At 34.5% G+C, this 25,179-nt stretch overlaps 1 protein-coding gene across 4 annotated transcripts in view; it reads left to right on the plus strand.

Moving 5' to 3' along the window:
• CDH18 (cadherin 18) overlaps positions 1-25,179 on the plus strand; it is a 156,218-nt gene that overhangs the window by 127,177 nt on the left and 3,862 nt on the right. For 3 of the 4 annotated variants that reach the window (XM_062499428.1, XM_062499608.1, XM_062499650.1), the window contains 2 exons: positions 9,799-9,920; positions 16,386-16,503. In XM_062499428.1, the coding sequence (XP_062355412.1) occupies positions 9,799-9,920; positions 16,386-16,503 (240 nt within the window). Of the gene's footprint in view, positions 1-9,798; positions 9,921-13,511; positions 13,527-16,385; positions 16,504-25,179 lie in introns of all 4 variants that reach the window. The other variant, XM_062499513.1, reaches the window with a different exon arrangement.

A 25,179-nucleotide genomic window follows, 5' to 3' on the forward strand; every position in this document is an offset into this window, starting at 1 on the left:
GTGTGACATGTTCATGCTTCAGGCTTATTTTTTCTGAACCTTTCATAAGACATTTACTTTCCCTTTTAATCTCTATATATGATATATAATTTCTGCATTGGTCAAATGTCCTCTTTGAAATCTGAGGAAGTCCTACCCCTTTGCTCTGTGGGAGTAATGCTGATGTAATAATCAGCAGGTTTTTTTATGTTAGTCCTGTTACTTCTTAAAGCACATAATTTTTATAAGAATGGATGGGCAATCCTTTTCTTTCTTTAACATGCATTGTTCTCAAACAGCAGCATACAGGGAGGAAGAGTGGAATTTTATGTCCCGAAGTATCAACTTTGTTTCAGTACTGGCACTTCCTGAAATCTCTTTGTGGTATAAGCGAATAAGATGATGAAGTAGTATTATAGTTTATGTTGAAGGATATAGAGTCTAAATCTGGAGCTTGAGGAAAGACTAGGAGAACTAATAGTAGTAGTAATATTTAAAGGTACAGATTAATATAGAATTATTACCATTTAATTGACTTCTTAGAAACTCTGAAAAAATTACAAAAGTCTATTTGAAAGAGAGAGAAGATAGAATTTGATTGACTCTAGTAAAGGTTTTTGAACAAGTCTTTGACAAGAGTAATGAGAATAGGAAAGTACAGAACAAATGCACAATGTTTTATAACAGATGAAAGACTGATTTAGAGGAAAGAAATACAGTCATAGTAATACTGAGAATGCAGTCTGTCCCTTTGGAAGTGGAAAAACTTAAGGCTGAACTATTTTGAGGACTATTGTAGAATCTGTCGATTAGAATTCATTATAATGGTAGCATGCAATCATAGGAAGTGATTCAAACTCCAAAATTACCTCCCTAGCTGGTAAGAATTAAGGAAGATTGAGAGAGATTCATGTAAGAACAAGACACATAGAAGAATGAGCTAGATAAATGGTGAAGTGTATTGAAAATTGTCTGGAGTGGCAGGTTCAAAGGGCTATAAATGGCAGCCCAAATTGCAGCTGGAATCCAGTCACTAGGAAGTACTCACAGTGACTTACGCAGGATACAATGCTCTTTAATCTCTTCATTCATGAGGTGGTATGTGGAGCAGAGTGCTGTCTCAGCCACTCTCACTCTCTTTGCAAATGACACAAAACTGGAGAACAGGCTGATACATCAGACTGTCATATTGACAACCAGAAGGATCTCGGCAGGCTAGACAAATGGGTGAACAGGAAATGGAGACAAATTTAATAACAGGAAATGCAAGTCTAGCACATGATGAGGAATAATTCTGTGCACCAGTTCACATGCAGGCGGGTGAGCAGCTTTTGAAAGAAGGATGTGGTGGAGATCCTGGTGGATGAAAGCTGGACATGAGCCAGTGATGTGCCCTTGTGGCAAAGAGGCCAATGCCATTCTGCACTGGGTGAGAAAACCTGTTGTCAGCAGGCTGAGAGGTGATCCTTCCCCTCTGTACAGCCCTGGTGAGGCCACATGAGGAATGCTCCCAGGTCTGGGTTCCTCAGTACAGAAGAGACATGGAAATAGTGGACTTAGTCCAATACAGGGGCATGAAATCATTAGGACTGGAGTATCTCTCATATGAGCAGAGGCTGAAAAAGCTGGGATTGTTCAGCCTGGAGATGTGAAGGCTTAGAAGGGGCTTATCCGTGTGTTTAAATAGCTGTTAGGGGAAGTGTAAGAGGTGACTAAAGATGGTCAACATGAGGAAAGACTTGTCTGAGTAGCAGCTGGTAAAATGACAGGAGGCAATGTGTGCAAACTGAAGTACAGAAAATGCCATTTGAACTAAATAAGAAAAATGGTTTTGCTGTGAGATTGGTCAAAAAGTGGAACAGGTTGCATTGAGAGGGTGTGGATGCCCTGTCTTGGAGACATTCAGAACCCAACTGGACAAGGCCAGAGCAATGCACACTTGTAGATCCAACTTTGAGCAGAAGAGTTGGACTTGCAGATCTACATAGCCACCTTCAAAATCAATGATTCTGAAATTTTATGATACTGGGAACTGTTTTTTTAATGTGGAAGAATAAATAAAAGAAGAAAACAGAGCAAACCAGTTTCTTGATATGTTTTCTAGGTGATGATAACATCGAAAGATTATTGGAGTTCATAAAATACTGGGCATCTAGATTGATAATACCAGTGCTTCTAATTAGAAATATGCTTTTTTTTTTTTTTTAAAGCAAGTGCTTATATTTAAAAGATTTTAAAGGTACCTTCTACTGGGAAGATTTTGAATATTTGTCTTATGCAGCTGATTATCATATCGGAGTGTAGAATGGATTTCTGGGTTTATTAGATCATCAACAGTTTTGGGATCGAGCTGTAATGCTCCTGAGCATCTCCAAATTGCTCTGCAGTGGCTGAAAATGAAATCAGGCCATTTTCCACTATTTGTTTAAAGGACCAACTTGAATACAGTGGATACAAAAACTTGTGTTTAAAGGCTCAATAAAGAGTTCTTAATTTGTAAAGGTCTGGAGAGGCTGTATAGAGCAGAAGAACTGAAATAATGGTATTGCATGGTTCTGTCAGATCCCCCAGACTTAATCAAATCCTATCAAGAGCCAGCAAAAAACGACTACATGAAAGGGTGCTGTATATACAGAGCTTTGAAACTGTAATGGATTAGAAATCAAAATACTGAAAAGACATCTTTATGCAGTTGATTTTACAGAAAAAAAAAATAGAAATCTCCAAAGCGTTAAAAAAAATCAGATACTGGAAAAAAACAACAAACCCCAAATAAACAAATATATTTTCCTTTTTTTCATCTGTATTTACTTTACCATGGGTATTCCTTAAAGAACTTCAGAACAAAAAATGCCATAGTGTTGAGTTAGGGCAGTACTTCATTGGCAAACTATGCAATACCCTATGAGCTATGGAAAGGATACCAGGAAAAAGTCACTGCAAAAAACTACTCAAAGAAATAGCTTTTAGACACATTTTAATAGAGTGCCAACAAACCCTGCTCAGAATTTAAATATGTGAAAAGTCAGGATAACTCACAAGAAGAAAAGTTTGGAACAGTTATTTTAGAAGACTTAGAGTAAAAAACATTAAAGTGCCTTTTCTAATTATAACATAAGTAGTTTTTTAATAAGTCTTGGTAAAAACTATAACAGAAAGACACAGTTACATAATTCAGAGGAAAACAGGATTCACAGAGACAAGTAATAATATGCAGCAGTGAAATATTAAACCCCTTGAGATGCTGAGTAATGGAAGTTCTATAATTACATCAAATAAACAGATAAAGTGTATTGTTATAGTGAGGTGTGGTTATATCTGTTCTATAGAATCACAGGGATATTGCTACCCATATTACCATCATTAAACAGCAAGTTATGAGAAGAATTTGTCAGTTCTTTTTCACATATTATGTTTGCAGAAAAGGAATTACTAAATTTTGGGTAAGGTATTAAAATATATTACTCCTGATAGCACTACATGAGGCTGTCATATGGAGGGGGATAACTGAAGCTAGAGGTGAGATATAAAGTATACATGGTACTTCTGTTAATGCTATTAAGAGGCAAGCTGATTTATTTTACAAAAAGAGAAATCAAAAGACAAAAATACACAATTCATATCTGCTTATTTTGAAACACATGAAAGAAATATATGAATTGGCTGAAGGAAATAAGGCTTTGGAGGAATAGCTTCCTGGCATACAACACTAAAAGAAGAGAAGAATTTGTGTCAATCTATTTTCTTATTTTAAAATTTTCCACATAACCAAGAATAACTTTCATAACTTGTGTCAAATAATTAGTTCTTAAAAAATGTTTCCTTTACAATTTCTTTAAGAAAGTAATCTAAATCAGGAAAAAAATGCTGTTGCAGTTTTATAAACTCCTAACCATTTGTATCTGGTGGACAGCAGGATGGTTGTTTAATACCAGTAAGTTTGTTGCTAGATTCATGCCTCAGTTTTTCTTTGAAATGAATTTTTTGTTACAATAATAAAAAATATCCTCATAGTGATTTTCTGTCTGTTTTTTACTCAAAACTAATATTTTTTGTAGTAATAGAGAATAGACTTAAGAAATGAAATTCACTACTTTTTAAAAAAAAATCATTAGAGGGAAATATTCTTTTTTATTGTTTCCTATATTTATGATTATCTCTATAGGTACATTAGAGAGATGGAAATAAAATTGTTACTATAAACCCTGCCTTCACCAAGGAAAAAAAAAATCACATTCATTTTTTATCTTTGACCTCATTTGCATTCTGCCTGCTAGCTCAGTTTCCATAAACATAACATTTACTTTATTTTCCAAAGCAACAGAATCTGCCACGAAAATACTACCCTAAATCTGAAAGAGATTAAAGTGGATTGCAAAAACAAAACTACAGGATCTGATTTTTTGAGACTGTAATGGTCATGTTGCAGCGACAATGATCTGGATATCTGCTATCTTTTTACCAGTGAGATCTGGATACAGGACTGGTACCCTGTCCAAACTTACCAATGATGCACAGTTTACTTTCAGCCTTGGCAAGCTGCCTACTAATGCATCACAACAATATGAATTTACAGCATCATATAATCATTAAGGTTGGAAAATACTTCTAGGATCATTGAATCCAACCATTTAGTCAGGAGAAATGGAGGCTCAGGGAAGATGTAATTGCTCTCTGTCTCTGCCAGAGAGTAGGTTATAGCAAGGTGGGGGTTGGCCTCTTTTACCAAGTAATAAGTGAGAGGAGAAGAGGAAATGGTTTAAAGTTGTACCAGGGGATATTAAATCTTGACATTAGGAAAAATGGTCAGGCATTGGAACAAGCTGCCCAGAGAAGCAGTGGAATAACAACTCCTGGGAGTGTTCAAAAATCATGTGGATATAGCAGCATCTGCTGTTCTTTTAAATGTGCTTATCAATGCAATACGGAAAGCCTACAAAAAAGCTATTTAAAAAAATCCAACAGTTGTTGAAAGGCAGTTAGTTCTCCATCCTGTTCAAGAAATTATGCTTCTAATTCAAATTTCAATGCTTATTCCCCGTTTATATTGGTTTGTTCATTGGATTCTAGGATTGCTGGATTTTCTTCTTCTATTTCTTTGGGAAAAGCAATGATGAATATATTCCTACATTATCTTCTGAAAATGTGGTAGGCTATGGCTCTTCTTAGTTACCAAGGTGGAACCCCAGAGAAGGGATAGAATTTGGAATCATATGGCATTTATTTCCCTGTTTGAAGCTTTCTGACAGAATCTCAAAATGGACATTTCCGACCACAGAACCAGGATGATTTGTGGTGCCCTGTTCTAATCGGGCAGTCAACACCAACATCGTCTGAGAGAATTTTGCTTGCATTAAGGCAAGAGAGGGTTTCCAGTTTGAAAGCTCTAAATGGTTTTGATCTACTGCAGTGCTATGATTATTACTATTGCTTCTGTAGTTGCTGTTGCTATTACTACTACTGTAATACAAGAGAAATGAGCAGCACCTTCAGCTTTGTGTTCATCAGTAAAAAGTTAAATTTTGCTGCAAGAAAAAAATAAAGACATTTGCTATCCATCTGCAAGTAATATTATTTAGAATTACCCACTTCCTAAAAAAAAAGAAGACTGGAACATTACACTTATTCTTAGATTTGCATGATTTTCTCCCTGCCAGAAAATTTAGTTTATCACTAATGCACCATCTTAAATTGAACTCAGTATTTTATTAATTTTGCCACCATCATTTTCATGTTGGACATTCTTTCATCACTCTAGCTTTCAGCAGTATATTTCATCTTTCCTAGATCTATGTTTATTCTTCTAACTAGTTAAAACTAATCATTATTAGAGAAATGTGATGAGTCCTTTGTACTTCTCTTTAAAAAGTAATGGTATAGAGAGCTAGTTGAATTTCCTAAGTATTGGCTTGCATTGTAAGGTCTTGAAAAGATGTCAAAATTTGCTTATATAGTAAACAGTTATGAACCAGTCTATGGTTAGCTAACTTAAAAAAAAAAAATTAAAAAAAAGCCCAGAAGACTAAAAAAGCAAAAAACAAATGAAGAAACCCATGAAAGATTGTTGGTGTCAGGACTTCTATTCTGAAAGTCATTCCGGTAGATTTTTTTTTCATAAGGTCTATTGGAATTTTTTTAGTGTGAAAAAAAAGGTAGCTATTAAAAATCTTTCTTCTTAAATAGGGGTTTTAAAGTTTGCCCACAGAAACTAATAGAAGAGAAGATTCAAGGTTTCACATTGGCTGTTAATTGGGTCTTCTGTGTACTTAGAGTAAACTTGTCAATCTGCTAATGAAATTGATTTAATTTACAGATGTTTAGTATTCTGGAAGAACTATATATTCTAGGAAAAGTCTCAAGCATAAGAAAGTCCCTTGCATAGGTGACACAGAGCAGTATTTCTTCTTCAGTTACCCCTTAAAATAGAGAGCATTCACTTCAAAAAAATATATTCTTGAGGCATAATGCTAATAAGACACATAGTATTTTGTATTGCACAGGCCTGAAATGTATGTCAACATGGATTATCTTAAAACTGGAAATCTGCCAAACTGATGCAAGAAATTTGTCTAATTTAGGAAAATGTACTGCTAAAAGTGCCAGTTATTAGATTGCTTTGGAGATTGAAGGTGAATTGTATTCTTGAAAAAGATTGGAGTGCATGTTGATTCTCAAGATCAAGACTTAAAAAAAGAAAAAAAGGAAAAAAAAACTTGTATTTCCTTCAATTCCTTCTCATTCTCCTCCCCCATTAAAACCGTTCTGTCGCCTTGCATGGAAATTTATGTTGTATGCATACTGTTAAAGACTGTTTTGGTAAGTGATGTTAATACTGTAGCATTAGCATTTTGTAGTGAGTAGCCTGTCAGTATGGTAATTTGCCTGCAAAATTCAGCGATCCCATGAGGTACCGGCTTCCAGAGAGTTACTAATATTGTTAGCTTGTGCATAAAGAGCTCTTTCCAACTGATGAGGTATTTATAAATTATTTGTACTGCAAAACAGGTGTGAAAGAAATAAACTTTCTGAATCTTCATAAAATCTCTCTGCAAAACTACTGCAAATCTAACTAAGATTGCTCTGGGTAGTAGTGACAGGCATACAAGAGGAGACATTCATGATGGGGCAAAGAGGTCTGCAGCACTGTACTGAAACAAAAGTATTTAACTATTTTTGTCACAAACTGAACTAAGAAGTGTGATTTTTTTCTTCCCCAGTAACTATTTCAAACACTCCAGACCTAGAGAGCACCCCTTTATCTGTGGTACCCACTGCCCTGTGCTCTCTCTGCTTTTTTGCTCCCTTCCACTTAGATGAATTATGACCCCTTACACCTTTGAAGATGGACCTGCTTTGAGCTGGAACCTGGACCAGTGACCTCCAGAAGTCCCTTTCAACTAAGATTTTTCAGTGACCCTATGATTATCTGATAATCACAACTTACGTTATCTTCGTGCAAAAACTCTTCCAGTTTTTTGTAATATTAAGATGTTCAAATTCTTTTTTATAGTTTAATTAATCTCCTCAAAAATTATTTTAATGATCTGTAATGCTTGACAGTAATCCCTCCTTTCTAGATCCTTATGATTTATGTACTCTATTTTTATGTGCATTGTGATCCTTTCTTTCATTTATGCCACTTTCTAGTTCACAAACCTCACAAATTATTCACATTACCTCACAACAAAGCCTCAAAACCAAAGTTTCTTTGAGCCATAGATAAAATATTCTGTAATTGTAATAATAGGATTTTTAAAATTTTATTGTCTGATTACATTGACAGAGGATGTTACCTAAATGAGGTGTAAGCTACATTTTAGTGAGCAACAAGAACTGTTAAATCTATACTGCCTGTGCTGTTCTGTACAATCTTTTGGCCTACCTCCAGGAAAGGAACAAACATATTTTTGTATTAATACTCATACTGCAAATGTGCTGGAGAAAAGATTGCTCCCTTCAGAAAATACAGCAAAGATAGATAAATGTCTCCCTTCTACCAAATACGTAGTGGACAGCCAAGCATCATTCTTCCCTCACTTATATATCCTAGCATTTTAACCTTCCTCAAAGTTTTCTACTGAAAGTGTTTCTTTAGATAGCAATAGAAAGTCTCATTTTGTATAAACATGGTTGAGATAGTCCAGTTTAGTCTCTTAGTTCACCTCTTACAAAGAGATTCATAGGATCCAGGGTAAAGCTGTAAAGCTGAAAAGAAAGAAACAGTAAAGAAAAAAATCAGCAAGATAATGGAATTTGCAAGCCTATAAATGTCTTCTGAGCATGTTCTTCTAATTTCTAATGCTAATGGTAATTTGGAACAGCATTCCTCTGTTAATTCTTCTGTTGTCTTTTTAATCTTTCTGTTAAAATTTTATGGCAATGATTGACTAAGTTTCAAAAGTGAATTAAAATTGTTGTGTGAACATACACATTAGTTAAAAAGAGAATGTGAAAAATCTGAGGGAACTTCTAAGACCCAGATGCTTTGGCTAGTATCCCATGTGAACACAGAAAAGGAGAGATTTCTCCATTTGTCAAATAAACTTCAGCATCCTCAAGTACACTTTCATTGTAAGCCTACACCACTAGTGGTTTAAAACCCAAGTGTGCATCTAGTCAAAGCTTTCTAGAATTCTGAGCAGAGAACATTAAAGGTGGGACAAACATAAGGCATTTTACAAATGATTCTCTCTAATTGAAATATGGTAGGAATTAATTATGATCAAAATAACCATGGTGAATGAAGTTTCACCATGAATGAAGTTTGGATGTTTCTCTCTCTCGTATTTTTTTCTTCTAATGAGCACACACAGGGCCATAAACTTTTAATATGTCAATCTATAATCCCCCATTCTTCCATTTTATTCCATTTAAAAGATTGATTTACTGTCTTCTACTGATAGTCTCATTTAGTTAGTGAATGCAGTATGAAGTTCGTCGTCTAACTGATTGATACTTGTATGGACTCCAGAAGGCATATATTAGATAATTATAAAAATTTAAATGCATAATTCTTTCAACAAAATAAAATTAACTTAGTACTTAGAAGAAAGAACAAGAATGTTATGGACTGAAAGGAATTGTGTTTGTTTCTCCGTTTTTATCATGGAAAGTATATTCTTATTGAAAGGATTCTATTTACTGTGCTTTTTTGAGTGTATAAACTTTCTGAGGGTGAGCTCTCATGAAAGTACTGATCATAGCCTAAGGCACTGGTACTTAAACATTGTTTTCTTTGTGCAAAAAACAGACTCACTTCTGCTAAACTTTCTTTCTTTTCTTCTGCTAAAGCCTCACTCACTAACTATTGTGTGAAATACTTGTAACTTGTGAGAAACCAGAACTCAACCTTGCAAAAAGTTTATACATTCCTATGGATTTTATTATGATATTTGCATTTTATTTTTTAAGCTCTTTAAGGGACTGTGAAAAGAAAAATGCTTTAATATTTTTTGCATTAGATTTAATTCAATACTGTGATGACAGTTTAGCATTCATTTCCCAAAAATTGATCATTTCTTAGCATACAGTGTGACAGCGTAAATTGAGCAGCTTCCTCCCACTTCATTTCCAGAGTAGCTTGTTTTTGATTTAAGTGACTTAAGACTCATGCCATGCTTCTCACTCTTTTTAATTGTTATTTTTTTCAAAACAGTTTATGAAGCATAACGAAAATCTTTCAGTATGTTGTTACCCAAATTTCTGTAGCTGCATTCAGTTTTCATCCAGTTATTGTGTTAATAAACCACTTTTAAATTGAGGATGACATGCAATATTGAGCATTTTGAAAGGCTTAATAGCATCCCGTGTGTTTTGCAGACAATCCTGGGCTAGTGAGCCACGTTCCAGTTGGTGTTAGAATCCTGGATGTCAATGACAATCCTCCCGAGCTTGACAGAGATTATGATGTAATCGTCTGTGAAAATACAAAGCCTGGTCAGGTAACTCTCACAGCTATATTTCTTCCGGTGATAAAGAACAATTACTTTGTAAATGTCCCATATGTCAGAAGTTTGGAACATAATAATTCTTTCTGATTTCATTTTAGGATTTTGCATTTGATTGAAATTTTAATTGTATTAGGCAAAAAGGAGAAAATTTTGGCATTTGTTCAATATCTCTTTCTTGTTGCTGCAAAAAATATACTCAAGCTATTTTCTGTAAAGACAGGTAAAACTTCAATCCTGTCAGATAAGGGATAGAATTTGACAAGCCACTATCCTGAACAAGGGAATTAAGCAGATTTAACATTTCTTGTCCAAGTGCCACATAGTAGCAATGTTTCAAAGGCAGCTCTCTGCAATGGCTGGTGAGCATGGCTCACATCCTCACTCTGTTTGTTGGCTGCCCTTGTCTATAAAGGGTCATTAAACAAAAGATCTTGAATGTTTTTTTCACGATTGTGGGCATGGGGAGGGCCAGAACTGTGAATGAATAGCTGAATCATACTCCAGACACTGCTTCTCTGATTGATGCACATTGTTGCAGCCCAGGGTTTGACAATTTTGCCACGTGCTTTTGCTTTTATGCATAAATTGAGTTTCATCCAAAACACGGTGTTTATTTTGCATTACTGCGCAGGTTGTACGTTTCAGTTATGAGCTCATATCTTTCCTGAAGAGTTTATTACTAGTAGTGGCATTATTTTAATCAAATCCTTAAAAAGAGTGTACACAAATGCATCGCAATATATTTTTGTTTTTAAAGGTAAGACTATAAAAATGCCATATGTCATCTGACTGTAGCCTGATCAAAGTTATCTTCATTCCACCAGTAGCCAAAAACTGGCACCTAAAACACAGTATAAGAACCTGGCAAGTGTGTAGGATACTACAAATACTTCCTGGTATCATATTATTTGAAGGTCATTTCCTGATCTAAAAGTGGTTTGTGTATTTTTAAATAATCCCTTAATAACCATCTCATATATCTAATTTTTTTAGACTCATGTCTAACTTTTCTTACAGCAAGCATAAATTTTTGATATCTGCTACCTCATGCACTAAGAAATTTTCTAGTTTAATTGCACGCTTCAGTAAGACCTAACGTTTTTTTTTTAATCTTTCCACATTGTCTTCAATCAATATTCTTTTGGGAGAGAAAGAGGTAGTGTAGTTGATTTATATTTATTATCACTGTGACACACATTAATCTCTAGCACATTGTCCCTTAGCTGTCTCTTGTCCAGACTGAGTCAGTCCTATTTAACTAGGGTAATTGGTGATAAAGCCCTTCCATACTTTTGATCATTCATCTTTTCCTCCTTTAAACTTTCTCCAATTCCTCTCTATTCACCTTGAGATAGAATCAAGATTCAACATGCAGTTATGCAGTGGTTTATAATTCTTACAAAATGCTCCATTGTATGTGATGCTCTTCACTTTGATCTTTACTACTTTCATAGCAATTTCTAAGAATGACTTTGATTTTTAACCATGAGTAAGCATGGAATGCAAAAAATTTTCCCTGCCATAACACCAATATCATTAAAGGTAATAGTCAGATCAGAGATCACTATTATGTGTGAAGTTAAGACTTTATGTCTATGTATAGTGAATTTCACTTGTGTTTGTATTGCCTGGCTACTGAGTATTGGAAGATCTTTAATGCCAGCCCTTCGTCTTTTCTTCTTTGAACAATTCAATATCATAAGTAGATCTGGTGGGCTGATAATCATACTCTTTATAAGACATTTATTATTACACTGATCAACAAGTAGCCCAGCATCAGCAGGAAATCACTGTGGCTTTCTCTCATTGTGTAATATACAATTTACAGAAGAGATCCTATTTCCTGTCTTTTCAGCAATTATGTGTTCAAGGACCTTCCCTCTTATCTAATGACTCTACAATGTTCTTCAGTGCTCTTACTGAGACACTGGAAAATCCAAAGTCTGTCTGTCAACTGAATATTGCTTATTAAATGCTTATTAAAGGAAAAAATAATATTCTGGAAACTTCAAATAAAGGGAAATATAGAAGAATTAGAACTTGTAAAAAAACTGATGTAAGAAGAAAACAATCTCTTTTAAGCATTAGTTTCAAATTATTTCAACTTTTACTGATATTTCTAGAATTATATAATTTAACAATAAATGTTTAATTCTTATAACCAATAATAAGGAAAAGCATGCAGTGAAACTATCTCAGAAATGTTCTTTGCTGGGGCTGTTGTTGCTGGTATATAACTAACATTTTGTAGCGAAGTTTTAATTCTCCAATAGTGGTTTTACAAATTATAATTTATAGTCTTATGGATATTATTATAATCCATATTATTATGGATAATTCAAGGTCTCTAAGGGGTACAATCGAATTTGCTCACTGTTTGGTTCAGCCTTGTACTTTTCCTTGAGCTACTGTTGCACATGTGTTCCTCAACTAACAGGGCTCCTTGACATATGTGATATGAACTATTTTTTATTTGTGTTTCACAGCAAGGTTTCAGAAAAATTGTAACACTAAGCAAAAGCCAAAACAAAACATGAAATTGCACATCTTTTGCTCCGATGTTGCCATCTAGTCTAAGGAAAGGAAGAAGTAAGATGTTGTTCAACAAATATTAGGGAGGGACAAACAAACTGATTGCACAAGAAGACAAGTGTTCCACGTGCTAAAAAGGGTTCCCAGCTGGGTGGTTCTGAATCACTGAAAAGAGAGTATACCTTTGAGTTATCCACCATCCTGTGACTATGTTTCACAAGATTTGTGCCTAAATAACAAATTCTGTACTGCTGGGGACATCTGCATGGCTTAGGCTTCCATGTTGCACTGTCCTGTGAGATTTATCATTTCTTTCTTCAGCACATCTATTTTGAAATTTTTTATGTGTGAGATAAACTAACCCCATAGTTATAGTCATTGAAAGAATTGATGTGTTTGCTTCTTTATTATCAGAAGATCCTTCTATGGAGTGAAATTACAGTATAAGCTAATTGCAGAGCCTGTCTCCTGCTATTTTCCCTCCACTGCTCTATTTTTTTTTTTTTGATTTTTTTTTTTTTAAGTGCTTCAGTGTTTGATGCTTTAGTCTTAAGTTTAAGTGACCAAACCTAAGGCATGTCAAAAAGCAAATGCTTATGAAGAGATGATAATTTCCATGCTGAAGTAAAAGCTTTAGTCACTTATAGTTGAGAAGATAGACTAAGCATCTGCAACAGATTCTAAGTGAAGCCTAGTTGATATATATTAAAGAAGATGAAGTAGCTCTGATTTGATCTTAGATGACATTCAGACTAGGAGAATACTGACTTCTTGGCATATACTGATTTTGTGAATAACTGTGAAATTTAGCCAATATAGACAAATGACATTTTGCCATCTTCCAAAAAGGAAATCAATGTTAGCTGGCAAGCAGTGTTTCTGCCATGTGTTTGTCATGTGTATATTTGTTCGTTTATTGATTCAATTCTAAAATTATTCTGAGTAGAATTTAGCACCTGCTCTCTGTCCTCTCCAATTAGTTCTCCTCAGATCTTGAAATTCTCTTTTCTTGTCATGTCTTGCCTTTAAAAAAATATCATGAACCTTCAGTTTCACCCTATCGTTGTTTTCAGCTGGGCTTTACTGAAGCTCAGATTATGTGTCTACAATTTTATTTTAGTCAGGCTTGGCAAGGTACATGTTAATGTCTGCTAATAGGCTATTAAGTACTTGGCCCATTAATTAAAAAAGGGTTATTAGTACATTTGGGTGTCAAGATGATAGATACATTTGTTTCTCACTGCTGAATGAATGTCTTAGACTCTTTTCTAAAAATGTGTGAACTTACTGTTTAAAAACAAAACAGGTCTCTAAAAATGCTTTGACCTATCCAAGCAAAAATACAATATTTATTTTCTATGAGAAAAAGCATAACTTTTATACCATGAGGTGCTATACTTTTTATATACATTCATGAATTCAGGGAATACTTGAATTTACACGTGTGAAATCAGGGAATATGGACAGCATATTTTGAGTTATAAAGTTAGTTTCAAAACCAAATAATATTTGCACTAGTCATGTGTCACTGAGGCCTTGATCAAGGTTATTTTTGTTGCAGAATGGCATATTCTTGAAGCAGCATTCTGTAAAATGTCACTGAATGTTTTATGTAGCATAGTGCAACAGGATGAAAATTTATCCACATACTGTCAAATAAAAGCTGAAGCTGCATGGCAAATTGATTTCTATTTCACTGAGAAACAACACTGAGGATCAAAAAAAAAAAATTAATAAAATACTATCTTTTTCTTATAGTCTTACCCCAAGTTTTTATAGATGTGTATGGTATTTAATGGCATTTTTAGTATTTGAATAATAACATAAATTGATGCTTTGGAACATATTCTTCTATCACCCCTTTTATTTTGCCTTGCTGTGCCAAATACCATTTCAACATTATGAACTAAATATATATATATAGCTAAGAAAATCCTATCTTTCTGGTTTTACATGGTAGTTTCACTAAGTTGTTTAACTAACCTTTGTTCACTAACCTTTGGGAAATTCAGTAGTGGAAAATTAACTTTTGCCAAAATTTTCAACCAGAACTGCCATGACTTTGGTAAAAGTCATATGCATGATTATAGATATTTCGGATTTTTTCAGATTGATCTTACTCTGCTCCACTTCAGCAAAAATTATTATGACAATCTAGTAAAATACCATTGGCAACCATCATAAGTACTGTTAATTGTCTCAGATGTGTATAGTCAATGCAATGTATTTTATGTGTATAGTAAATGGAATAAACATTATACGCTATGGAGGTGTCATGGTTTAACTCCAGCTGGAAATTCATCCCCACACAGCCATTTGCTTACTCCCCCATCAGTGCTTACTTCCCCAGTGGGATGAGGAAGAGAATCAGGAAAGTAAAAGTGAGAGAGCTTGTGGGTAGAGATAAAGACGGTGTGATAGGTATAGTCAAAGCTGCACATGCAAACAAAGAAAAGCAAGGAAATCACTACTTCCCATGGGCAGGCAGGTGTTCAGCCATATCCAGGAGAGCAGAGCCACATCACATGTAGCAATGCTGACTTTGGCAGAGAAACACCATCACTCCAAAGATCTCCTTCCTTCTTCCCCCAGTTTCTCCCTTCTTTCCAGTTTGGAAAATCCTTTTGGTCAGCTGGGGTCAACTGTCTTGGCTATGTCCCGTCACAATTTTTCCTGCACCCCCAGCCCCTCACTAGTGGGGTGGTACAAGAAACAGAAAATACTTTGACACTGTGCAAGCCCTGCTCAGCAATGACAGAAACATCTCTGTGTTTACCAACATTTTTTCCAGCACAAATCAAAAAGACAGCCTCATACCAGCTACTGTGAAGAAAATTGACTCTACCCCAGCCCAAACCAGAACGTGGTTTAAAAAATATATTTGTTTCACTTCTCTTATATGAATGGGGGGTAGAGAACTCTTGTGCTGTCATTCAGTTTTAAAGCAGACCAAGGCACTGGAGTCTGTACTGTTTATGTTTCAGGTTCAGTCCAGACAGACTGCAGCTGAACACTGAACAGGAAAATTCTTATGAAAAGAACATTTTCCCTCCCCCTTTTATGTTTCCCTCAGGATATCTATCAGCTCTGTGCAGCAGTCTGTGTGGGCTTCACTGCCTATATCACAGGAACAACTTTTATTGGATTCCACTTTAGCACTTGAGTTTCAAGACCCAGCATGAAAATGAAAGCAGAGGTAGAAATACTGTTTGGTCCCACATTCCAAGAGCTTAGATCAATTTTAGTTGAAAGTAAATTTAAAAACCACAAGGGCTTTCAAAGGCAAAGGTCCTACCTTTCAAAAATACCTCTCTCAGGCATGGTTCTGGCTACATCCAGTTCTGATGCTTTTTGGGGAAACTAAACTAAAGCTGTTTAAACAGCTAAACTAAACTAAAGGAGTGGCTGCTGTTCTTCCTGTTCTCTGGCAATTTAAAACTGATTCTTAACAGGAATTTTTTAGCAGAAGTATGGTTAACAGAAATATTTTAGTTAATTGTTTTTCCTTACCAATACTGAAGTACATTTAATTATTAGGAGAGCAGGCAGATGACATGTCACATAGACCACCCCAGTTCAGCCTGTTTTTTGGCTCCATAAAAACAGATATTTAGCTAAAATCACAGTTCAGGAAGTCGGCAGGATACAATGCAGATGGTGATAATCTCTATACCAGGTCCTGACCATATCAAAACATCAGAAAGTATGGATCCTTTAGATGCTTTTACTTGGCTCTGAAGTGTGGTTCCTAAAATATTTCCTGCTAGAGAAATCGAGTTAATGACCCAGTCATTTCATCTGTTGAATTCAGCAGCAGTCAAGTAGAAAATTAAAATAAGGTAAACTTGAGCATCCTGCTGAGGTCGGGTACTATATGAGTCAAGTTCAAATTTCAACACATTCACTGTCAATTTTTTGTTTCAGGTAATTCAGACTATCACTGCTACTGACAAAGATAACTCTGCAAATGGTGCAAGATTCCATTTTTCTCTTGATGAAGGGCTTTCTTTGAATCCAAACTTCACTCTAAGGAACAATGAAGGTAAATCAAATACATAAATCTCAAAAAAATTGATTTGTTTTGTCTAGGGTGAACAGAACAATTTCTATGCATTTCCTGACAGAATCAGAAAACTGTAATATGTCATGACTGAGCTGTTGGATATCAAGGCCATGTGTACACAACATATTTCAAACTATGAATTGCATTTTGGATTTATATTCCACTTTATTTTAGCATTTTTCACTTCATATTTTCAGGAATTTTTTTGAAGAGTGGATTAATGAAAAATATGGAACTTTGCCTACTTTTAGGTGAAATAGCACTGATTTGGTATTGTCGAGGTTATTGCAAATTATTGCTTAAAGGTGAAAAAATAAATTAAGGGATGCAAAAATTGGAATTCATGCTTAGTTTTAAAGATTTGTCATCAAGAGCAGGTCCTCCTGTGGTTCCTGGATGGTAGTCTATTGCTTGACGCCATTCCCAAGAAAGTGTGTCTAAACATTACAATCAGAAATTCATAACAGATAGCCTCATAAGGAAAACAGCTCTCAGAGTCTCCCTAACAAGTGTTTCTGAACATTTCTTGAGTGAAAAAAATGTCTAATCTTTCCACAACCCAAACCAAAATCAGCCTTGCTCTTGATCAAGTGTACCATTGTGGTCTCCACTTTGCAACCTGATGAAAATAAGAGTATATCTTAAGTGTTTTTCTAAATTTTCCTCTTGAGATTTTGTGTATGTGTGTATTGTGGAGCTTTCTTTGTTTTCCTGTGTGGAAGTGTGTGGGATTTGCTTTATTGTAGAGTTATGTATTTGTAGTATTGCTGTGGAATACATTCTGAGATTTTAAAGATCACTGGTCCTCTGTAATGCATTAACTCCATCATTGGTATATTAGGTGCATACAGCGATATTGAAACAATTCTGCACTGACTTTTTTATCTGTTTGTAAAATCGATCAGGGTAGGAGATTGTATAATCTTCCTAAAGAATCTCTTCCAGTGTTTAACCATATTTACAGCAGAAAAAAAATCATGCTAGTTACTTGGAATACATAAATGGATTTAATATTCAAGTTCCAAATGAGATCTATATATATATATATATATATATATTAATAAATAATCATAAATATTGAAAGGCTAATTCATATATCAAAATATTTCCTAAGTGAAACTCCAGCACTTTCCCAGATTAATATATCAATCCCACTCCGATTGTGATGGAACATTATAGAAAAAGCCATACTGTTGTTTCTGAATGAAGGAGGGGTGCCTTATATATTTCTGTATTTTAGTCTGTGTTTCCAATAAACTTACTGAGCATTAGACTGTGATGTTATGTGAAAGACCATGTGCATGTCCATTTCAATACAAGATATTTATATCAAGAAGTTTTTAATAGCTCTACTAAAATTGTGGTTCATGACAAAGTAGATATTTTATGGTTTTAAATATATTTAAAGCTGGATCTGTATTATGTGTGTTCATTGCTACATAAGCTATTTAACTACACAGATTTATAAGAGGGCATAAACTTCTAACAAACATTTGATGCAGCAGTGTCATGTTCATGTTTTGGATAGAAATATTCAACTTTGGATAGAAGCACATGCTGCTTTGCTTTTTAATTTCCCCAAGATCAGTGAGCAATGACTCAGCAATCAACAGCTGAAAGCAGTGTTTGGACTACTTGGATTTTATGGGGAGAAGTAGAGGAAGGAACTGAAAAGGGTGTTTTTTAAGGTAAAACCCTATTGTGCATTATGTTTTTATTTCATCTAAGGAAGAACAAAATTATGCACTTCCTACAGCATCTTGCATAAAACTTCTCACACAGAGACTCCAAAAATGCAACTTCCAAACTGGCCATATAATTAAAAAAACACTGCTTAACTCAAACCATAACAAGAAATTTGTCTTAAAAGCAAACGGAGTTATGATTTTGCCTGGTACAAAACACTTTGAATCTATTGTCCTTTATTAGGACAATACAATGTCCTTTATTAGGACCTTTCCTTTGTGGCACAATCTATACATAAAATATTAGTGAAACACTAATGAAGTACATGCACAATATGTAGCTATTTAGCATTTTAATTTTAATTTTAATTAATTTTAATTAATTTACCATTTTAATATTTCTCATCTACTTCTATTCAGAAACAGATTTTCTGTTGCTTTTTGTTCTAGGAAATAGCAGAGAGAAGGTAGGCAGAAAAGACTTCTCTTATATCTGTGACAAGTTTGCACTTTTGAAAATCCATGTTTTCAAGCATCAGGCATTAAAAATAATCAGAATACTCTGAACAGAAGACAGTTGCTATTTTTACCTCTGGCTTTCCAAATTCTATACAGGCTGGCATTCTGGGAGGGTTTGATTTGTTTGATTGTTAAGTTTTTAAAGAAAAAATACTACAAAAATTGCCTAAAGAGAATTTTTTGTAATGTTTCACAGAATGATAGAGCCTAAATTCTTGATTTCACATAGAAAATGGTAGTCAGTAGTAGCCATATCTGTCTCCACAAAACTATATTTCTCTTGCAGTCACCTTTTAATTCAGTCATCCTCTCCCTTTACTTCTTCAGGAACAGTGTTCAATTTCATTAAAAATATCAGCAGATATTTTTTCTCCTTGTTTTCATAACCCAAAACAACAGAGTTTTGTTCTTAGACCCCAAATGGACTTTTGCATGAAGGTAGCCCTATTTATTTATTATCAGTGCATTTATTAGCTGTGCACTGTATCTTAAAATGTTTTTGCTTATATCTATTCACTTTGACTGAAATCTAGGGCTTGTACAAGCATAAGATTCTCTAGTTCCTATCTACCTGCATATATTGCAGCAATATACAGTCCCAGAATGCATACATTTCAGCTCAGTAATATTCTATGGCTTCAACAAACTAAATAGGTATTAAAGTCTCAGTCCATATAACTGATCATTTGACCAGTTAAACTTTCATCTCTTGGACCTGAAATTGTGAATTTTCTAAATTAAAATCACCCCAGTTTTAAATCTCCATTTGTGGTATATTCACTCTCGTAATGCAGGACTTAAAACCCTGAGGTAAATCTAGATCAGGATAGTCACAGGTCTTTACCAAATACAACATCCAGCAAAATTAAGAGTTCCTTGGATCCCCTTCTGTAATCTGTTTGTACTACAATTTTCATTTGAAAGAAAGAAAAAAAAAACCAGAATGTGATAGTTTTTCTGCACTATTTTCTTAATGTGCAAAAGATTCTTTGTTGCTATTTAAGTTGTATTACATTCTTTAAAAGTGCTGTTCAGAGAGAGTAAAGGCTTAGAAGTATGAACAAGAGGACAGACAGCAAAATGATGCAGTATCTGTGCTCATGTAAGCTGGGCAGAACAAGACCTGGGAGAGAAATTCCTAGTTATACAAAGAAAATGCATTAAGTTTTAATAATTTTCTGCAGCTTTAAAGAATCTAAAGAAGAGAAGAAGCCCTTCTTTTTTGTTGGAGAATTGTACTTATGAAGGTCTTTTCATCAAAATAGGGTAGTTTTCAATCCATTCTGTCTAGAAAATTTTTACAATTTCTATTAAAACCTGAGAAGCCAAGTACTTTTTCCTCTGTGTTTTGTATTGTAGATCAGATTCTATGTAACTCATTTTATCATTGTCTGTGTTCTCCTCGCTCTCTTTTTTAGGATATTGTCCTAGATAATCCTTTTTTTTGATATCACGAACTTACAATTTTTTCCTAATCAGAAATATCTACTTTTGCATATCCCATTAAAAACATCCCAGGACAATATGGAGTTCAAACCATCTTTTGTTTGGAAATTAGAATAAGGGTGATAGAAATTCTTCCCAATAGATCTGTTTCTATGTATTGAATTCTAGACTTGTTCTTTTTTTTCCTTTCCCTAAAAATAACATGTTTTTCCAGTTGCTTAAAAATCTGTGGATATATTTGTCAAAGTTTTTTAGTTTGATGAAAATGCATTTGAACATGTCATTATTATCATATTTGCAAGCATTAATATGTGGACACACTTCTCTTTCAGAACTTTCATAGTATGTTTTAAGAGATGAAAAATGGTTGAACCCTCAGAGAACAGTTCACTTTGAACATTTAAGCAATTTCTGCACTGTAAAGCACTGTTTTGCTGATGCTATTTTTTAACACACCATATACAGTTTACCACAGATGTTCAGTGGTATTGTAAATTTCCTGGACAGTAAGGGTTTGATAATGGACAGATAATGATGCATATAATGACACATTCACCCAACACTGCCAGTAAGATCTATGCATTCTCTTACTTCAATGAATTGAGATTACTGACTTCTGATAGCAGACTAATCTTAGCTCACTTTCAATGAAGAACAAATCCCTAGAGGATGCTTAGCATTTGTTCTCCTCTTCTTTTATTTCTTCAGGACAAAGGTTTCATATCACAAAAGTATTTGCAATTTTTTTTTTCCCCTCTGCCCACTTATTTCAAAGATCTGACCCTTTGATTATTGCCCAATGATGGAGAATAATCAGGAATTGGAATAAAGTTATGCCATTTTTCTGATACTATAATTCTGGGGATTCCATTTTCTTAATTTTATGTCAGAAGATCCATTAACACCCACAGAAGTGGAGGTGTGTTTTTCTATAAAATCTAGACAACAATGAATTCAATGGCATCTGTATAAAATGAATTTTTAATGTATTCATCCACCCATGACTGCGATATTAACCCTCTTCCCAGATAAAAAAAAAATAGTAAAAAAATCAATTTTACTTATCATTGCTTCTATTTAGAAAGAGAACAACCTCCAGAGAGTAATTGATCCTATCTCAGGGTGAATTTCTTACAGAACCTTCTCATTATCCCTCTGCCCTTCTTATTTCCTACCATATTGGAAAATATGTCTGTGAATTCACTTCAGAGCTTTCAAGCTGCAAATGAGTATGCCAGATACCAGACCACCTCTTAGTTGTTTTAGAATATCTAAAGTGGCATTTAAAATGGTTGAAGCCCCCACTTTGAAACCCATCACAAGGGGAAAACACACACGTAATTCCCACTTCCATTTATGTCACAGAGTTGTGCTTGTTCTGATTATGTCGTACTGTGAGTTACTGTTGACCTTCTGGAAAATATCATCCTGCAAAAAAGACAAGTTGTAACTGGAGAGAAATGATATCTGAGAAAGTGAAAAATTAACACCACGCATAGTGACTGTAAGTACAGTCCACAGAAGTACTGTTACTGTAGATGAATTGAATGTCCTAGTAGGTACTATCACAGAATCAACATATGGAAGTTAAAAATAAATTCTACCATGAGTATAACAGAAAACGAGGTCCAGCTACTGTAGACAGAAGATATTTTCCTTCTTCAGGCCTCTGAAAGCCTCTGAGTGTCTTTGAAATTTTTTTTGATTTAAAAAAGTTGGCTGTAAGATTGATCATAAAGTTTGTTCAGTGCATAGTGTAGAGGATCTTGCATTTCTTTTCTGGACTGCAACTTGTTCGTGATTCAAAAACCAACCATTAGCAAATAACTGTATTTCAGGCCAAAAATGTGTTCTATGTTAATTTTTGTTTTTGCTACCCACTGAACTAGAAATTTATAATAGCTTTTCTCCCATTGGCAATAGCTTTGAAGCCAGCAAAAAAAAAGAAAAAAATGTTTACAAGAGTTATCAATAAAGAAATGAAACAGAAATGCTTATCACATAGTTCACATAAACAAATTAACAGCTCCAACTTTAGAAATGTAAGAAATGCAAATAATTCCAATATAGCTTCTTTGGACTTAATTAGTTTATGACTTCTCAGAAAATTTATAGTAGTTGAACTGCTGATACAAGCAGAACTGGAAATTGAAACATGCCTTAAGATATAAACAGGATTTAACTTTTTTTTTTGTGCTACTTCCATTTCTCTTGTTTCTGCTTTTAATGCATAATGTGTCAAAGGAATTCTCAAATTGTGAATAATAAATTAGCATGTTCTGATGTGTTCCAGCAGTCATCTTCCATGGCGTTACTACTGTATTTCTTCTTCCTTGATTCTTCTGTGCCCTCCTTTCTTTATTTAGCACAGAAGCTCAATGTAAAAAGGCAGAGATGATGAAAAAAGACTGTGGTAACAGCCTTGTATACAGTGTAGAGCCTGCTTAGTAAACTATGACATCTTCAGAGTGTGAAGAGTTGCTGTGTTACAGCCATTCAGCCTTTCCCATAGGTAACCTCAAACTCACTTAAGATTAATCTTAACTTCTAATTGACATATTTACAAAGAACAGCCCAAACATGAGCAAGTTTAGATCATCAGAAAGTTCAGATTGTTAAATGGAGAAATGTGCAACAGGAGGTATCAGATAAATATTTCTTTCCCTGTGTGGGAGTTGTTAATTTTCCTTAGCAGTCATTTCTGTAACCTCCAGTTAGTTCTGGTTCTTATACTCCTTAGGGGTGAAGTTCACCATTTACATCCATTGAGATAAAAAAAGTCTTTCCTTCCAGGCCTAGAAGAATGAGATCTGCAGCTCTCATCATCTTATTGCTGTTGCTGCTATCCTATGCACTTCCCTTCCTTGACTAATTGCTGTGTCTGTTTTTCAGATATCAAATAAATTTCTCACTACATAAGCCCCTGGCTCCCTTTCAAACTAGTACTATTGATATAATTTCCCCCCCTTTTCAATAAACTCTTTTCTAGATCATCAGTGTCAGACTTTATGCTTGGCTTTCTATAGCTTTTAAAGATTGTGAGATTTTTTTTTTCTCTGTGCAAAGCTCTTAAAAGTTGCTGTCTTTCTAGCTTTTCTCTCAACGTGTTCCTATAATGGTTTTTGATAAGGAACAAAACCATTTAAAATTTGAAAGCTCAGAACACCACAATAGTTGTCAAGATGCAGTCAATATTGCCGTTTGGCTAAACTTGTTTTCTATCCATTCATTTTTTTTGGCATACCTTTGGATATGATTGTCCTCAAGAACAGAGCTCCTACTAGAGCATCAGAGACATAATTTCTGTGTTATGGCAATATTATTGGCTTTGATAATTTTCTGCTTTGCTTGATTCTCAGTGACCTTTGGAAAACCAGACAGTTTCCTTTTTTTGAAAAAAAATCAGAGACATCTGATTTTTAAAGTATTTTAAGAAATTTAATGCAAAAAATAGTATGTGAGAGTTCAGATACTTTCCAGTATTTTACTTATATGTAAACACGATGCACTAGGTTACCATATCTAAATCTGTGATAGAGTAATAATGAGAACTCACACGTTTGATGGTATCAGGAACAGAAAACTTCCAAGCCGGTGTCTGAAAGGTCATACTTAAAATTTGTGAAATTTCATTGAAGGAAAAGCTTTACACTGTTTCTTTGAGAATGCTTATCACAGGGAATGGTATTACAGAAACTTCTGGGTATGTCATGTAACATCTGTTTCTACATAAATCTACTTACTACTCAAGAGAATACAACAACAAAAATTCATCATGGCAATTCTTTGAAATTAAAATCTTCTACTGTTTTCCTTATTTCCTTTAAGTGTGTCTTTTACTAGTATTTCATTGTATCATACAATTAATATAGTGTCAACAGTGCAGGAAAAGCATTTTAATATTGAATGAACAAATACGACATTGAAAGAAAAAAATGTCTATTTTTGATATGCATTTATTCTGTACAGTATAAAAATACCAGTTCTTTGACTAGGTCTTCCTCCCAGAGAAGCATGGTTTAATTATAGTTTTCTTCACGTTTTTTCTCTGTAACATTGAATTGTATAATTTCCCCATTTCTTCTTTTTTTTCTTCTTTTCTTTTTTCTCTTAGCTTTAATATTTTTCTTCCTTACAATTTTTCTCCCATCTGTCCACACTTACACTCATAGCATACATTCTCACATCTCGATATCCTTTCCTTTACATATTTTCTAACAGTCTCTGTACTAAAATTCTATCATTGCTGCAAAATCCTTGATCAGGAGTCCTCAGTTTTTCTTCATTACATTTAGTCTGTGATGCTTTTGTTGTCAGCCAGAATTTTCATCTGCTCCAGGACCAGTGCACTGGATCATTCACCCTTTTTTAAAATTTATGTCACAAGGCAACAAGCACAGCACTCACCCTTGTACCTCCTCTCGACTCTGTGTAGAATCCAACAGAACCATGATTTCAGTATCAAGGGGTTTTTTCTCTTTTGAATTTACAAAATTATGTGAAATTTGTATTGCAGCTCAACAGCATACTGCTGTCATATTGCAAAAGGAATTTACACACCACAGTGTGTCATGGTGCATGCATGAGGCTATTTAGGGAGGTTTAAGGATGTGTAGACTGATGAAATAATGCTGAGGCAGGAGACAAACGTGGTGCACTCCTGTCCATAGTGCCTGAGAAGGGGCACTGGTGTGCGTTAATAACAGTGACTGTGCTTGGCTGTTATGCAAGAGTCCTAGCTGGCCCAGAACAACCAAATACAAAATATTTTGGGAGCAGGATGTATGTATAACGAATAGTTTTGCAAAGTATGTTATATCATGGACATTTTATATTCTTTATGTAAGCATGATTTCCACAACATGATGTTCTTACATTCTGTCACAATTTTTACAGATTAAAGATTTATCTGTTCACCTCATTCTGGTTCCAGTAAGGTTCTGTAACTTGAATGAATATAAACAGCATAATAAGTGTCTGGCTTCATCAGTCATCAAAACATAAC

This window comes from Cinclus cinclus, chromosome 1 (assembly GCF_963662255.1).
Source record: "Cinclus cinclus chromosome 1, bCinCin1.1, whole genome shotgun sequence".
In the NCBI taxonomy this organism is placed as follows: Eukaryota; Metazoa; Chordata; class Aves; order Passeriformes; family Cinclidae; genus Cinclus; species Cinclus cinclus.